Here is a 15,567-nt window from a genome sequence, read left to right as displayed (position 1 = left end):
GCCGGCAATTTGTCACGGCGCTGGGCCCATTGAGGCGGTTTTCGGAATGACAAGGGTACGCGTGTAAACAATGATGATAAAATATTTAAAAATATATAAAATCATATTATAATGTATAATATTATGTCATATTGACGTACTTAATTATAATATTGTAATTATAAATTGTCGATAGCGATATAGTTTTTATTTGACTACTAGTATAAGAAGGTATGATATAATAAATTACAATAAATAATATTATTATTCATTATGGCCTGATGATGGGGACAGGCGAATTAAACGGTTAATGCACAGGTGTGTGGGGACTGGTAGTGGGGGTGGCGTTGGAATTGAGGAGACGTTTCCGGGGACCATGGGATCGTGCAGCGACAGTGGTGGCGGCGGCGGCAGCGGCGGAGTTCAGTGGACTCGGTCGTGGCACTATAGGGGTGAGGGGGTGGCCGTGACCCGGGGTTGGATCAATAGCGAGGCCGCATGCCTTGTTTACGGCGTGTGCGTGTATGTCTGTATATAATACACATATATATATATATATTATTTATATATCTTTACTCGCTAGTAGTAGTGGTGTACTTGGCCCTCTCCTCTATTCACTCCTTTCCAGTACTCACTTATATGTATATTGTATATATAAGACACACATACACACATACATTGCACCTCTCGCCTCACCACGCGAGTGTGTTTCTCGTCGTCGTCCCGAACGCACGCGTTATTATTATTTAAACGTGGTAATAAATAGTTAAGACTGCAGTATATACACTTTCCCTACCCCTCGAAATGTCCCTCACCACCGTTCCGTTGAAGTCCCACCCGTCCCACACGTTCACCTCAACGTGTGATTCCGACTAGCTTCTATACACGGTGAGGGTGAAATTAGATTTACTACAGGGTTTCCCGGGAGTTGTAAAGTTCCATGGTGTCGTGTATATATACCAATATGTAAGTATATATATTGCATGTATACGAATGTGCATAATATATAATATATTTAAGTCACTTGGACGTTTGAATTTTCGTCCATATATTATAATAATAATTATCGGAATTTCGGCGTATACGGTCAAGTTGACTTGGATAAATGTTTAACAGCACGATTATCCAAAACTTAGTATTATTTAAATACAACGGTAATGCAGTCATTTCGGTTCGAGTAGTTTAGTTGTACGGTAGAAAGAAACGAACTTCCAATTTCTATCCAGTCGAGCAAACAGTTTATGAAACTATTTGGTAGGAACACACTTAAGAACCTTTGAGTTGTTGACCTACAATTTCACTATTTGAATTGAAAAAAAAACAAATTATACACATTGCAAACGTTGTTGGATGTGAAGTTATGTGAAAAAGGCATCTAATTTCTGCAAATGTTCGCATTGCCGATACCCGGACGACTGTTATACCGTTCGGTGGCTTCTCCGAATAAAAGTGTATACAAATATACACGCCACTTTTTTGGCTTCTGAAATATTATTTGCACAGTGCACACGCATTAAATCGATATCGATTCGAAACGATTCTCAGCCACATTCGAGTGTACGTCTCTTGTACAGGCGACGAGTATAATACAATAAATAATTCTCGTAAGACCTGGTCGTTTAAGTATTCTGCATAAAACAAACGTGGGTGAATAATGTATAGGCATAATAATCCGAAAAAAAAATGTATTCTCTTTAAAAGTTATTGATTGTTTACTATAGTCAGTCGCATGGCAACCACGAGTCAAAACAAGCACGACCAATTTCGGTTGTGAATAATGTCAAAGTAAAAAAAAAATTATAGGTATATAATATAATAATATAACTATAATGACGAGGTCAAAAGTATTAAAAATAAAATAAAATACTAACGTCACCCTAGCTTGACGTTTAACACTCGCGTTGACGGGCTGACAGGTTTTCGTCGCCAACGTCATACTTAACTCGACTAACGTCGTCGTCTAAACAATAATAATAATTTTCCACTCGCCCACGTAAAATTCCACAGCCGTCCGTCCGAGTCTAACCCAAACCGCCTGCGAGTGTGTGCACAGGGAAGTCCGCACTCGACCCCACTCGGTCAACCTTTCAATCTTTCGATGCGCAAGAGCGTAACAATTTATATAGTTTAACAATAATAATCCATTATAGTATACATTTTGTATGACATTCCGTTAGCATAGTGCACCATATAAACGGCAAATCTGACACGTGCACAATGTATAATACATTAATACATAATAATATAATATTACGACGTTAAAATATTATGATGTACGAAACTTGCCAAAGACACAGCGACGACCGAGTTTTCATATTTTATATTATAATGTACAATGTACATATTATTATTATATGGATGATTTATCTTGTTTCCCCGTCCTCTATTATATTATATTGAACTTCACTATTTGAATACTTAGAAGTAGTAATATTGTACTTTTAAAATATATTTTACAAATGTATAACTTCGGATTTACAAGAAACACGAAATAATATCGTCCTTTATCGCCGACAGGTTGTATCAAGCACGGAATATACCAATTATAAATACCTATTACTGTATAGTAATCTCGAACCGGATATCCATCTGATATTGTGCGTTGACGATAAAGCCACATGACATATTATATTATAACCGTTGAGCAGTTTAATACCGCGTTCGCTATCCGATCAATTTACCACTCAATTCACGTATAAGACCACAGACGTTTTCCGAAACTTGGTGGACAGACAGCATACGAGATTAGTTTCCAACGAAAACTCAACGTCAGAATTGACGTAGCTAGGATTTTTAAAATGGGAGGGCCAATAAAAAACCTTATAAAAATTAAATTTGTATTGTTCGCACTAGACATAACTTTTATACTTTTATGACCAGAAATAATATTAAATATATCCTACTGAAATAAATAACATTTTCAACAACCTTTTACTTATATTAATTTATTACAAACAACTAACATCTTTATGAGGTATACCTACTTATAATAGTATATCACTATAATTGTGTCCAAGTCCTATCTAAAACTTTCATTCGTCAAGTAGACTTTTTTTTATAAAAGCGATCAATATATTTTATTTTTCAACATTGTCATATTCGGCAAAAATACGGCCGATGGAGCGATGACATGTCCCCACCTCCCCCTGCGGCTATGCCGTCGAACGTCCAAATTAATGTTTTTTATAACTCATTGAAAAACCGATACATATATTTTGCGCCTATATATACTTACACATAATATCACAATAGTTATTATTGATGATCAGGAAACATAGGCGTATAAAGGTATAAAGAAAAACTGACATGGCGTATAGGTACGAATACCAATAACACCAAAAGTAAAAAATGGGCGACATGATAATATTAAAATGAATAATATTTATTATTTCATAATTATAATTGTACATCATAATATTTCCGAGTAAAAGTTTGTGAGGTTATGCATGATTGTATTATTAAGTGCAATATTTCGAATATATTTTATACTTGTATGGTCTGCAGTGCTTATTCAGATTTCAGACCGACCATTGTATATTAATTCGTCTGTGTTAATACTATAATAATATGTTCGGAAATGGCATGTCAGCTTTGGCAATGTTATTAATAATATTATTTGATTTTAAAGCACAATTCAATAATATGCCCAATTTATTTATTAAAGTATATAATATTTATATTTTATTTATCTCAAAAAAGAAATAGGAAAAACGGCTTTTTTTCTGTCCAATATTATGTGTACTACACTATAGGTACAACCAAAACAACATTACATCAATATAATATTAATTTAATCCAGATTGATTATTATTTATACAAATAATTATAAGTAGTAATTTAAATAATCAGAATTAATTTAGTTGATTAATTTATTGTTCGTTACAATTCAAGCTCTTACTCGTATATTATATATTTATACGATTAATGGTAAAACAAAAAAATATTATTAAAAAATGTAAAACAACTTTATATATGCTTAAAGTTTAAACCTAATCATTTATTTAATAGGATAATTTACCATTCCCTCATTACATTATTAATATATAAAATTCATTTTTAAATCATCAATCAATAAATGTTATATGTAATCCACTTGTAATTTCGAATATTTAATAATTATGCTATAAACCAATATACATTAAATCAAACAGTTCATAACTAAAAAAAAATTCTTTTAGTTTATTTATTTTTAAAATTTAATTTAAGGTTCGTTTGCAGGTAAATTGTTTTTTTTAATTGCTCTAATTAATCATGCAGAAACTAGATATGAATATGATATGTGAATACAGTGTTTTAAATGCATTTCAATAACGAAAGTATTACGTATGTTGTGATAGCTGTCTTACGAATATCTATACAACAGTATAGAACTACCGATTGTTATGCATTCATAATATATTATATCATAATATATTCCTTCCTTCACAAGTGTTTTATTTTTACAAATGTTTTCACTAATTACTTATTCCCTTAAATACGACGACCTTGTGTTTATTTATTTACATAACATTTTATTGCATTATGCTCATATAGGTAAGTCAAATAATTTAATACCTTTTTACCAGATAACAATGTCTGGAAACGTACCTGAAATTCTTAGTGCCTATACACTAAGCCGCCACCCGCGCCATTGTTTGTGTGGAATAATATACGTTGAATAAATCGAGTAATAGTTCTTTGTATATAGGGGCGGTCAATCGTTATTTTTAACCTCCATTCTTTTCACTTTGAATCATTTATGCAACGGATGTCATGTCCAATAGTCTATTTTACCACTCCTCCGTCCATTAAACATTCAACCGTTCCCTAACAATTTTCTCCCCTCTATGCGTTCCGTTCTAAGTCAATTATTCAACGTTAACCTAGATTATAGATTTTTTTTTTTATTTTTTTTTCGTTTATTCCATCGCTCGTCCTCATTGAAAATGTATACAAATGGCAATTCGGGCTGACGCCTGATACACAGGCGCGCGGAGGGGATGGGGCAACCCGGAAAAGGGCGTGACGCGCACACGGGAAATTGGTTTCCATCGGAAGGGTGAGGTTCACGGGGGTCATATAATGCTTGCAGTATATTAGACTAATGATTTTTGGATCCCTTTAAAACGCAGAAACGACTCTTTCGGCGCCATCGGAGATTATCCGCTCAGACTGATTTTACTGCTTTCTTTGCCGGAACAACATACGCGAGATAGCATGTCACTATGACGACCGTGGAGTGGGGTAAACTATATTATACGCGACGGTGATATTAATAATATATACTCTTTGGTATAATATTAATTTTGTTTTCACGTGCAAAACATTCACCTCTGTGTAATTACATGGTCCTTGAGTTGAATGGCGACACCACAACAGTGCCTATGCAGCTGGAGCAGTGTGTCCGGGACAAACACTCGTCGTTCGGTAAATGCACGACGACAGAGGGACGAGCCCGAGAGATTAAAAGCCCACAAAGGACGAGTGGGCTAGGCAACACATACGTTGTACAAAAGTAAAAATTATATTAATATTTATGACTTCAATATTGGCTATGAATATTATAGTACATTGCTGCCAGAATAAACCTCGTAATCTGTGCTTTAAGAAAAGTAAACATTTGGTTGTAAAAAAAATCTCATTTTACTTAGGAAAATTGGTTCGGAGCTCTAGAATAAATACCGCTTATACGCCATGTGATATATTACAATATTTTCTTTTTGTTAGTAATATTTTCCCGTCTCTCTTTCAAAATATAACCCCCACCACCAGCCGAGTTTAATTAGTGTGTACCGACCACGTTGTATACTATGTAGTATCTGTGTGTGTGTATTTGAAGCACTTATACACTTATATATATTATATATATGTATACAATGTATAGATGCTTAACCAAAATTTACGATCATTTATATTAAAGAAAGAGCTCAGAGTTAATTTTTGTTTGCGGTCATAAGATATTTGCCGTTAATAATAATAGACCCATAAATAACGATTTTATCGTTGCAACTTTTGAGTTATAAACATTTTTGAAACATCTTAAAAATAAATTTTTTTTTTTTTTGAGACTATCGTGCTTTGTTAATTTACACGGACATGCAAACGACCTAGATTTTAGCTTGAACGATGACTGTTTTTACAAAAATGACTAGTTTAATAAATGCAACAAAATGAATGTCTTATGTACGTTATGATGATTAATAACCACACAGAAAATTACTAAATCAAAAAAAATCTGACTAGAATTAGTGACTAACTAGAAATGTGCTTAATAATTAACTTTTAAAATATAATATGTCCATTAAATTATTCTATTTATTCGTCATTTCGTCAAGTAAAACGTCTTTGAATAATATTTGCTTACTAGTAAAGAGCTCTTAAAAAATATTATTTATTTATGGAAAAAACTAGACATTAAACTAATATAAGAAATGTCCCCAAAACTAAATATTAACTTTACTATATTTTGTAAAATATATGTCCAGGAAATGGAATTTTTTTCTTTTTGTTTAAATAGTATGTTTCATCTCAAATTCTGAAATAATACTTATTTAGGATATTCTTTGGACACATTGTCGGGGTTAATTCGTATAGAAAACCAAGAGTTTCTTTTCATTCTTTTTTTGTCGGAGGGAGTAATCTTCTTTCAGTGGTAGAGCCACTGAAATTACTTCAATTCCTAGACTCTCTCTGACTATAGCATGGACATCAATATTTTTACTGAGCCCATAAACTTTCCACTCCACCACCCATGTACACCCCATGGACGCCACCACGTCGCCACGTCCCTTGCGCTTTACGATTGGCGCCACAGTTCTTCATTGGTCCGGAGCCAAGATAACAGCTGTGCCAGGGCTCCGGCACTAAAACTCCGTGGAGACACACAAATGCACAAAATCACTTGAGTTATGTGGCATTTCGCAAAAAAAAAAAATGGTTATAGATAGTTATCGTAAATTTATCGGATTTAAAGCGGTTCTGAACATGCTTACATTTAAATTAAATCTCGAGCCAAAACATACATCTGTATTTATTTTAAATATATTTAAAAAAAAGGATATTATTATTAAAAAATTTTAGCTTATAAATGTTTATTTTGTATGTAAAGTATTATACATTAAAACTTTCATAACGGTAGTTTATACTAAAATTTAAAAATTTACAGTATTAGTTTAAAATTGTTTATTTGGCATGGTTAGAATTGAAAAAAAAGGCTTCACCCTTTTGTATAAATAGTTTGGATAAGTTTAGTAAATTACGGATTAATTGAAGCTCAATAATAAATATTTACAACTTGCATCGTACTATTTGATAAAATTTATGATTTATCAAAGTGTAATGGCAAACTAATTGATTATTTGAATAATTGAATGTAACATCAATAATTATTGCGATAACCTACTAAAGATTGTTTAGTAGTTTAAACTATTACTTAAACATTATAAACTTCAATATTTGCTATAAATTATATTTTGATATTATTATACATGAATAGATATAAATGGAATCGAATAAAACTGTTCGGAAAATATAAGCTAAATGAAATGTACAACGTTTAATACGACAAATTACAGCTTGGCTTACTTCCAGTCGAGACTTAACAGCCGTATATACACAAAATTAATTGGATACAAACGCGTATAGGTTATTTCATTTTTCTGAAATTGTATTGCTGTGGAATACAGTGCCATAAGTCATAACATATTATATTTCCTCCTCTTGCAAGAAAAATCAATTAGAATAAACTGAAGAACAATAAATTAATGTGTTAACAAATTAAAACGTACCATGGCACACATAGTTATTAATTATAAAATATATACATAATACAACTAGGTATGTGTGAATAAAAAATTGAAGTTTTAAAATTGTATTTTTATATTTGAATGTAATACATATTACAGCATATATTATAATTTAATCGCTGTATTCGTTACGTATGTATCATATACCAAACGAGGGGAAAATATTGTGTCAACTTTAAAGTGCGTAATACACAGTAATACGCATCAATAAGAACTGAACGACAAAATATAAAAAGTTATTTCTAATTTGGTTTTCTCATACCTATATGAACGTTATGGTTATAGATCGAAACTTGACGTTATAAGACTCAGCGCAGCAGCGTAAAAAAAGAAAATTAGAGAAAAGTTCAACGTTGTCCAATCACAACTTGGACGGGTGAAATGTCTTTTTGGGATCGGGTCGAGGGACGAGAGTGCCTCGGGGGAGAACGACTCTGGCACGAAATGTCGCGTGTGTCCGGAAATGTGTTTTAGCTCTGCCCCCGAAAAAAGGAGTAGTAATCGACTTGAATATCGAAATGGCGTGTTCGTCGCGCAAGGTACATAATATAATACGACAAGCCCGGTGGCGGCGGTAATAAAATGAAATATAAAAAATTCACTACATTCAGAGGGGGTGAGTGGGAGTCGAGACCACCAAGTGTATTAAAAATGAAAAATAGTAAAATGGATAAAATTAGTCACCGAATAACCTACAGCGTCGGTGTACCTATATTATTATTATTCCGAAAAAACTTTATTGCTCCGGTGTTTACGCCGCAGTTGCAATGGTATGTGCACCGGTGTAAAATTGTTTGCATGCTCACCGCCTGGCTTGCGATAATAAAACGAAAAGCGGAAATGCGGTGGAGTAGCTTAATTTTACCGATTTCAATATTATAATATCATTATAGTAATGCTTTACTCTAATTGCGAAATCTTTGATTGTCTATAATAATATGACTATATATTTCTCCAAAAGTCGTCCCCAAATGCATTACAGAAATGACATAGTATTATTATAGCTATAATAATAATTTTTCGACATGACCTTTATTATAACTATATTATAATACACAATATATACAATACCACAGTATACTATACTGGTACACCTATTACTTAATGCGCTCGTAAGTCGCAACGCGCAATAAAACGTCGTTTTATTGCGCAAAAACGTAGTACCCAAAGGGTCGACGACAAAGTAAACATACGTACAGTGAGTGAGTGAGCTCGTGTCTATAAAATATATTACATCCGTTTGAAGTTTTCGTATTTTTTTATTTTTTTTCAAATCGAACAGGATCGGAAATGTAAATGTGAAATAAAAGTAGAAGTAAATGTCTGATCGAGGCCACATAAAAAATGTACCCTAGAATGTTCTAGGCTATAACAAAACGTATAGGTAGGCACCGAGGTACCTACATTTGTCCCAGAAACAGCCTATAGTATAGAGCATCGACAAAACGAGCAACAATATTGCAACAATTTTATCCACGTAAGTCTTAACGCTGAATAGAAAATATCGGTGTTGGTCGTCGGACCCGTTAATTCCGATGGTATTAAAACCACAATAATTAATAACATTTATTGAACAAAACGAAAGCGAACCGGGTACGGAAAAAAGATTAAATTACACGGTATTTTGTTGGGACATTGTCTCTAACCCGTGTTCAATAATAAAATATATAATAAACGAGCGCCAACCCGTGTAATAAATCATACACCTGTCGTTGGTTATTATATATATCCTTTCCCAGTAATGATATTATATCTGTATGTATGTGTTATATATTGTTACTATTATAGGTATGTGCGTAAGTTTAACGTACCAACGTGTATAATAACTGTCCAACAGACGAGCACACGTCGCGATCGTAGTCGTCGTCCGCATTTAAGGCGAATTGCATAGGTATGAATAATTAGTAATTATATGATATTATATAATATCAAAAGACGATAATTTACACGTGTACAGTGTTAACAGTCGTATGTGCATTTCTGTACACTCGTGTAGTACCTTATACCTAATATTGTATTAATTGTAACCAGGTAAAATGCGAATCTATACTATAGCTACCAAAACCACTCCGTATTTAATGACCACTCACACGATGCGAGATAAGACGAATATGTATGTATCTACTATTATAGGTATTATATTATTATAGGTACTGATAGTGTCGCCGGCTGTTAAACAGTATTATTTTTTATTTTTTGCTAAAAATACAAAACTATACGACATAAATTAGGTACCACCACTCAAGCTGCTGTCCGCGATAATCGGTCATTATCACGCGCTAACGTATTTTTATTATATCATAATAACATATTGTATAATTAGATGTAACGACAGTAATACCGATAGTAATAATAATACACCGGACGAAAACAAAATATTGAGCTGGTTCATAATACAACAATTGTATACAATATGGTACATAATATAATTTATATTATTACTATGTATTCTATTGTATATTATTATTATTATTATTAATAAATTAATATCATGATATGGGGTGGTTCGACTAAGTATAATAGTATATTATTATATACGAAGCTGGGGGAAATGGTTAGAAACTAAACCGTTTTCAAATGTTAAATCGGTTTAAAAATTAAAACTTTTTCACTAGAAAGTTTAAACGGTTAGGAAGAACCCGTTTTAATTGTTTCGAAACGGTTAACTAAATAAACGGGACGTCATGTTGAAAAATGAGCGTAAAGTATATTATGTTTTTAATATTTATTTTCCTTATGTCAATACCTTAAAGTTTAAAATTCATCCGTGTAAAGTTGATTTTGTAATTTTGATAATTATTTTTGATTATAAGACAAGCTATATTTATAATATTTACGATAATTGTATAATCAATTAATACGAATTCGTGGCATACAAAACCTGAACTTAAATAATAAATGGCAAATAAACTATATAAAGTTAATCGTCAAAACGTTTCTAACACTTTTATATATAATATATAGTACCTACTAAATTGGTTTAAACCATACAATGTTTTAACCCCATTTTTTTTTTTAAACGTTTTTGTCTTAAACCGTTTACCGGTGTAAGCGATACACAGCATAGATATATAGGTTCTTTACTCTTGGGCTTGGCTATATAGACGACGACAACGATGACAGCAGCTGTGGCTTCGGTGACATACTGACATAGCTGTAGAATAGTGTTATAGGTGTACATAATAATAGAATATATAGTTGATAATATTATTATATACGCGTGCACAGTCACTGTTCCGGCGGAAGTGTCGTTCGGGTTGGAAAACGAGCGGATGCACTAAAACCGCGGTTGAACAAGCGCGAACCGAGAAAGCGTGCAAAAATGACAAACTACTGGGGCCGTAATAATATCGTTTAAATAAATTTTGACGTACGTAATGGTAAAAAAAAAAAAAAATGGCAAACGCAAACACAATATATAACGAATTCGAGCGCGCTGCGATTTCACGAATTAATAATAATTATTGTTTTATACCACCCGACCGAGAAACTTCTCCGTCAGAAAATAAACAAATCATTCCACGCCACTGTTATAGATTTAACGTTGATCATCTACGAACGACAATCGATATTATTGTAATATTGTGTATAACACTGCGATAACTGTGCCTGAAAAATATGTCAATCAGCACTCTCTTATACTTCCCGGTCACCCTGGAGTAAGATATAATTGTTGATCATCAATGACAAATGTACTTAGGACCGTGATAAATAGCATAATAATAGTTTAAAGATCAGCTGTAACAACAACAATATTATATGGGTGTTCGTAATTGTTTTGGTATTTTAAACGCGAATTTCCGTTCACCCGTAGGTTTAATACTTTCTAGCGCGTATGATAACACATAATATTACATAATAATATTTAGTCGACGCGATTACCGTCGTCGTATTGTCCATAAATTAAAACGATTTGAATATTCGGAAGTTCGGATGTATACCGTACATTTATAACAATAGCACGACGAGTTCGAAAATATTTACATTCAAATTAATTGGACTCTCTTTAAATTCCATTAACGAAAAAACTTATTCAAACTTGCGATGTTAATACTTACTAAAAAACGTGTTCGAAGCGCAAACTTTTTGTTCATTTCTGAAAATGGAAAAGAAACATCTTAAAAGTTACTTCGATTTATGGAAATTTTCATCGTAACGAAAATAAAACGAAAACACTCACAACCAAAACTATAATATTAATTCATCTGTGACATTTAATTTCCAAAAAGGAAATAAAAGTACATATTTCGTTTATCGAGCTTTACCAGCGAGTATAAATCATAAGAAGTACAAAGCCATGAATCGATGTAGCGGGGGTTGGAAAAACTAGAATGGGACACTACAATAGTTTAAACGAAATCGAGTTTATTTATAATATAATACCTTTGTTGGTAATAAAAATATGTTAAACTGAATAAAATTATTTACTTATTCGTATTTTTGTCTTTGATTTGATTCGCTAAAAATAATTATTAACTAAACTAATAATATTAAACATTAAAACCGAAATAAACAGAAAAGTGTAATAGAGGTACTACCATAGGCCCAAATGCGTAAATAGGGAGGTGGTGGGATGAGTTTAGACCCCCTCTAGAATTTCTATAGCCCCCCCAAAAAACTAATGATTTCACTACCTACTATAATTTAAAAGTATCATAAGAGTATCAAGTATAGACTTGAGCTACAGCTTCAGCCCCCCCCCCCCCAAATTTAAAACACTATTTGCACCTATAGGGTAGTACCTAATAATAATTAGTTTGAAACATTAAACATTGTTCAGTCACGTCAACGAGTATTATAATATGATCTGGAAGGGGAGCAAACGTAAAGCTCACATTGCTCACATAATATACACCTAAGCTAATAAAAGGCAATTGTTAAGTTAAACAATAGAAAACAAATAATAATACGCGATTGTTTCGCGCACTAGCATAATTGCTTTTTTCTACTCTAGAACGAGTGTATTCGATATATTATCAAAACGGCGTGAAAGCCTTTTTAGATTTTCTTTCGGCGGCTGCTGCGACGTTTATTCTAAAAGCCGTTTTATCGTACCTACCATATTATACTGTATAATTGATAATAAAGGTCCATATTATAATACATACATATGGTCTGCTGATATGGATGGTTTTGTAAATCTATAACTAATATGATAAACCAAGTAATCTGAACTTATAACAAACAAATTGACGGATCAAATGAAAACAACGACAAATGACAAATCATAATAAATAAAAGCAAAGTGAAAAAAAAGGGGAAAGAACCGGATGCGATCATAACGACTCCGTCAGAACATAATCGCAGTAAGAATGTACTTTTATTGTCACTAACTCACAACCACAATAATATACTACAAATAAATGTATTAATGTGGATTATACATTTTGAGAAGCATTGCCTGTACACACATACGTCATGCACGCACCCACAGGCGCGCTCACTGAGTACACACACAAGGTGTTCGTCGTAAATGATGCGGCAGATGCGGGTTTTCATTAAATTTGTATTAAATGTTAACTGACTTAAATAGTATAATAACCAATAACGTTGTAACTTAAACAACCGATTCACCAATCACTACAAGGACGAGACCGACAACCATTGGTACCTACGAGTTACAACCGTGGTAAATTAAATGTTTTCTCCCCGTCTCGAAATCGTGAATAATATTATGGATAAGTACGCTAAACGTGTACTTATTGTACCTATTATTATAGTGGTGGCATAATATAATTTCGCTGGACTGTTGTCGACGGAAACTGCACTAGGGCGCAGCACGCGTGTCCGGTCAGATCGACAATTTTAAATTATAACTTAGGTGGTAGTTGATATAGATACCTATATATACATATATATATATATATATAAGTGAAATGCAAAAAGCAAATCGTACGTAGGTCACTTGAATGTCTGCATAGTGTTAGTACATTATAGTGTTGTAACATCTTACTGTTTATTTCACGCATATCCATAAAATATATTTATTGGTACCTACATAATATTTATTGGGCATCACACGCGCTCATTCGGAGAATTATTGCAAAGCCAAGAAAAAATCGTTTTATTTAAAAAGATACCATTATGCAACGATTACATTATTTTCCAATTCGTTATTAAATCGTTTCTGTTAATTATGACAAACAACAAATAACATTACAAAAATAACGCAGTAGTGCAGTGCAATAAATGGTTTTCAATTCAATGCGTTTTACCCACTCTGTATAATATATACATAATAATATATAATATAATATATAGGTACTGTATATACTATCTATATATTATAAACTCTGCAACACTGTGAGCAAATTCGTTAACAACCGCGAATTTTTTTTTATAGCAGCATTATTTTAAAATCTGACCCAATTTTCGCGTTGTTATCCAACAACAATAACGCATTATTATTGCGAAGTCGAAACACAACACCGAATCTCGTTCTTCCGCAAAATACATGTAAGTAGGTACCTACCTATCTATTTTTTAAAAACTATTTGCATGGCTATTATTTAAATACAGTATTCGTATATAATAGCTTTTTTTTATTATTACGAACTCGTTCGTTTTTAACCTCCCTCAAAAATATAAAAAAAAAAATCATGAAGAAAAATCCTCGAGAGAATATTAAAGTTTTGTAAGACAGACTGAAATAATAATTTTTAGAAAGCGCTGGCGTGTATTGAAGAAACAAAAGTGAATAATAAATATTATTATTCATTTTTCGAGGAGCGGAGTAATAAGGGGTACCTACTGTAAAAGGTAATGCTGAAGAAAAGTTGTAAAATAGGCGTTTGAAAAAAGAAGCAATTAATATATAATATTTTACAACACTGTAAAATAATTTAAAATGAAAAAAAAAACTTTTGAATGCTTAATTGCTTCCGATGTTTGAATAAAACATGCGTATTATTTCATATTATATGAATTACATAATATTATGTCAATATGTATAGGGGATAGAAACTTTGGTTGAAAAATAAAACAATAATTTAAAAATCTTTGGAGAACAAACATTATTACAAATCTCATTCAATCGGTTAAATATAAATAATAACAATTACGTATGGGTTATTTTTATTCGATGTTCACGTTCGAGACTACTTAATCTTTTTATAATTTATTATACACTTTAGCAGAGGGGCTGTGATGAGTCAATAAAACGCATAAATTTGACTGTCTTCGAACTCCTTCTCGACCTACTTGCTGCGATTCGAATGCTGAAAAAAGTATTAATCCAATAAGAAGGAATATAGCCTGCGGCAGGGCGGAGTCATTTTTCATAATCTTCACAACGAAAACTTATAGCGTCAGGAAATAAATTACGGTGACAATAAACTACGTCTGATGTCGAGCACAGATAGTATATATCTTGTGACAAATGATTATAGCATCCTTTATTATTATTATGTTATTGTATACGTGCAACGACGACCGGCCAAAAGAAATCATCGACATTAATAATAAGTTTTATCATCCATCGTTTCTGCAGCTAACATGCACGTGTGCACGCGAAGGAATCCCGGAAAAAAAATCCCCCGATGAACAAACCAGGAAAAAATCCCCGACCCTAGGAAAAAAAATCCCCAGACTACCTACAATATTACTCACAACCACATGCAAATGGTTGAACAAATATTTTTTAAACGTTAATAATTAGTATCTATAATTAATATTTAATCACAAATACGTATATTATATTATAAATAATATTTTGTTTTCAATTACGATAATATATTACGTGTAATTCAAATTAACTAACTTAATAACTTCACAAATAGGCATAGCATATAAAAATATTTCGAAT

At 32.4% G+C, this 15,567-nt stretch overlaps 1 protein-coding gene across 6 annotated transcripts in view; it reads right to left on the bottom strand.

The window, feature by feature from the left end:
* LOC100158729 (protein couch potato) overlaps window positions 1–15,567 on the bottom strand; it is a 58,297-nt gene that overhangs the window by 18,125 nt on the left and 24,605 nt on the right. The window contains exon 2 of one of the 6 annotated variants that reach the window (XM_029491353.1): window positions 11,822–11,859. The exons of the other annotated variants lie outside the window; for them this stretch is intronic. Coding sequence (XP_029347213.1) covers window positions 11,822–11,857 — 36 coding nt within the window. The 5' untranslated portion in view covers window positions 11,858–11,859. The remainder of the gene's footprint in view (window positions 1–11,821; window positions 11,860–15,567) is intronic. 6 annotated transcript variants of the gene reach the window in all.

Source organism: Acyrthosiphon pisum, chromosome A3, assembly GCF_005508785.2.
Source record: "Acyrthosiphon pisum isolate AL4f chromosome A3, pea_aphid_22Mar2018_4r6ur, whole genome shotgun sequence".
Classification (NCBI taxonomy): domain Eukaryota; kingdom Metazoa; phylum Arthropoda; class Insecta; order Hemiptera; family Aphididae; genus Acyrthosiphon; species Acyrthosiphon pisum.
Note: the sequence above shows the minus strand (reverse complement) of the source record. Positions and strands in the feature narration are given on the sequence as shown.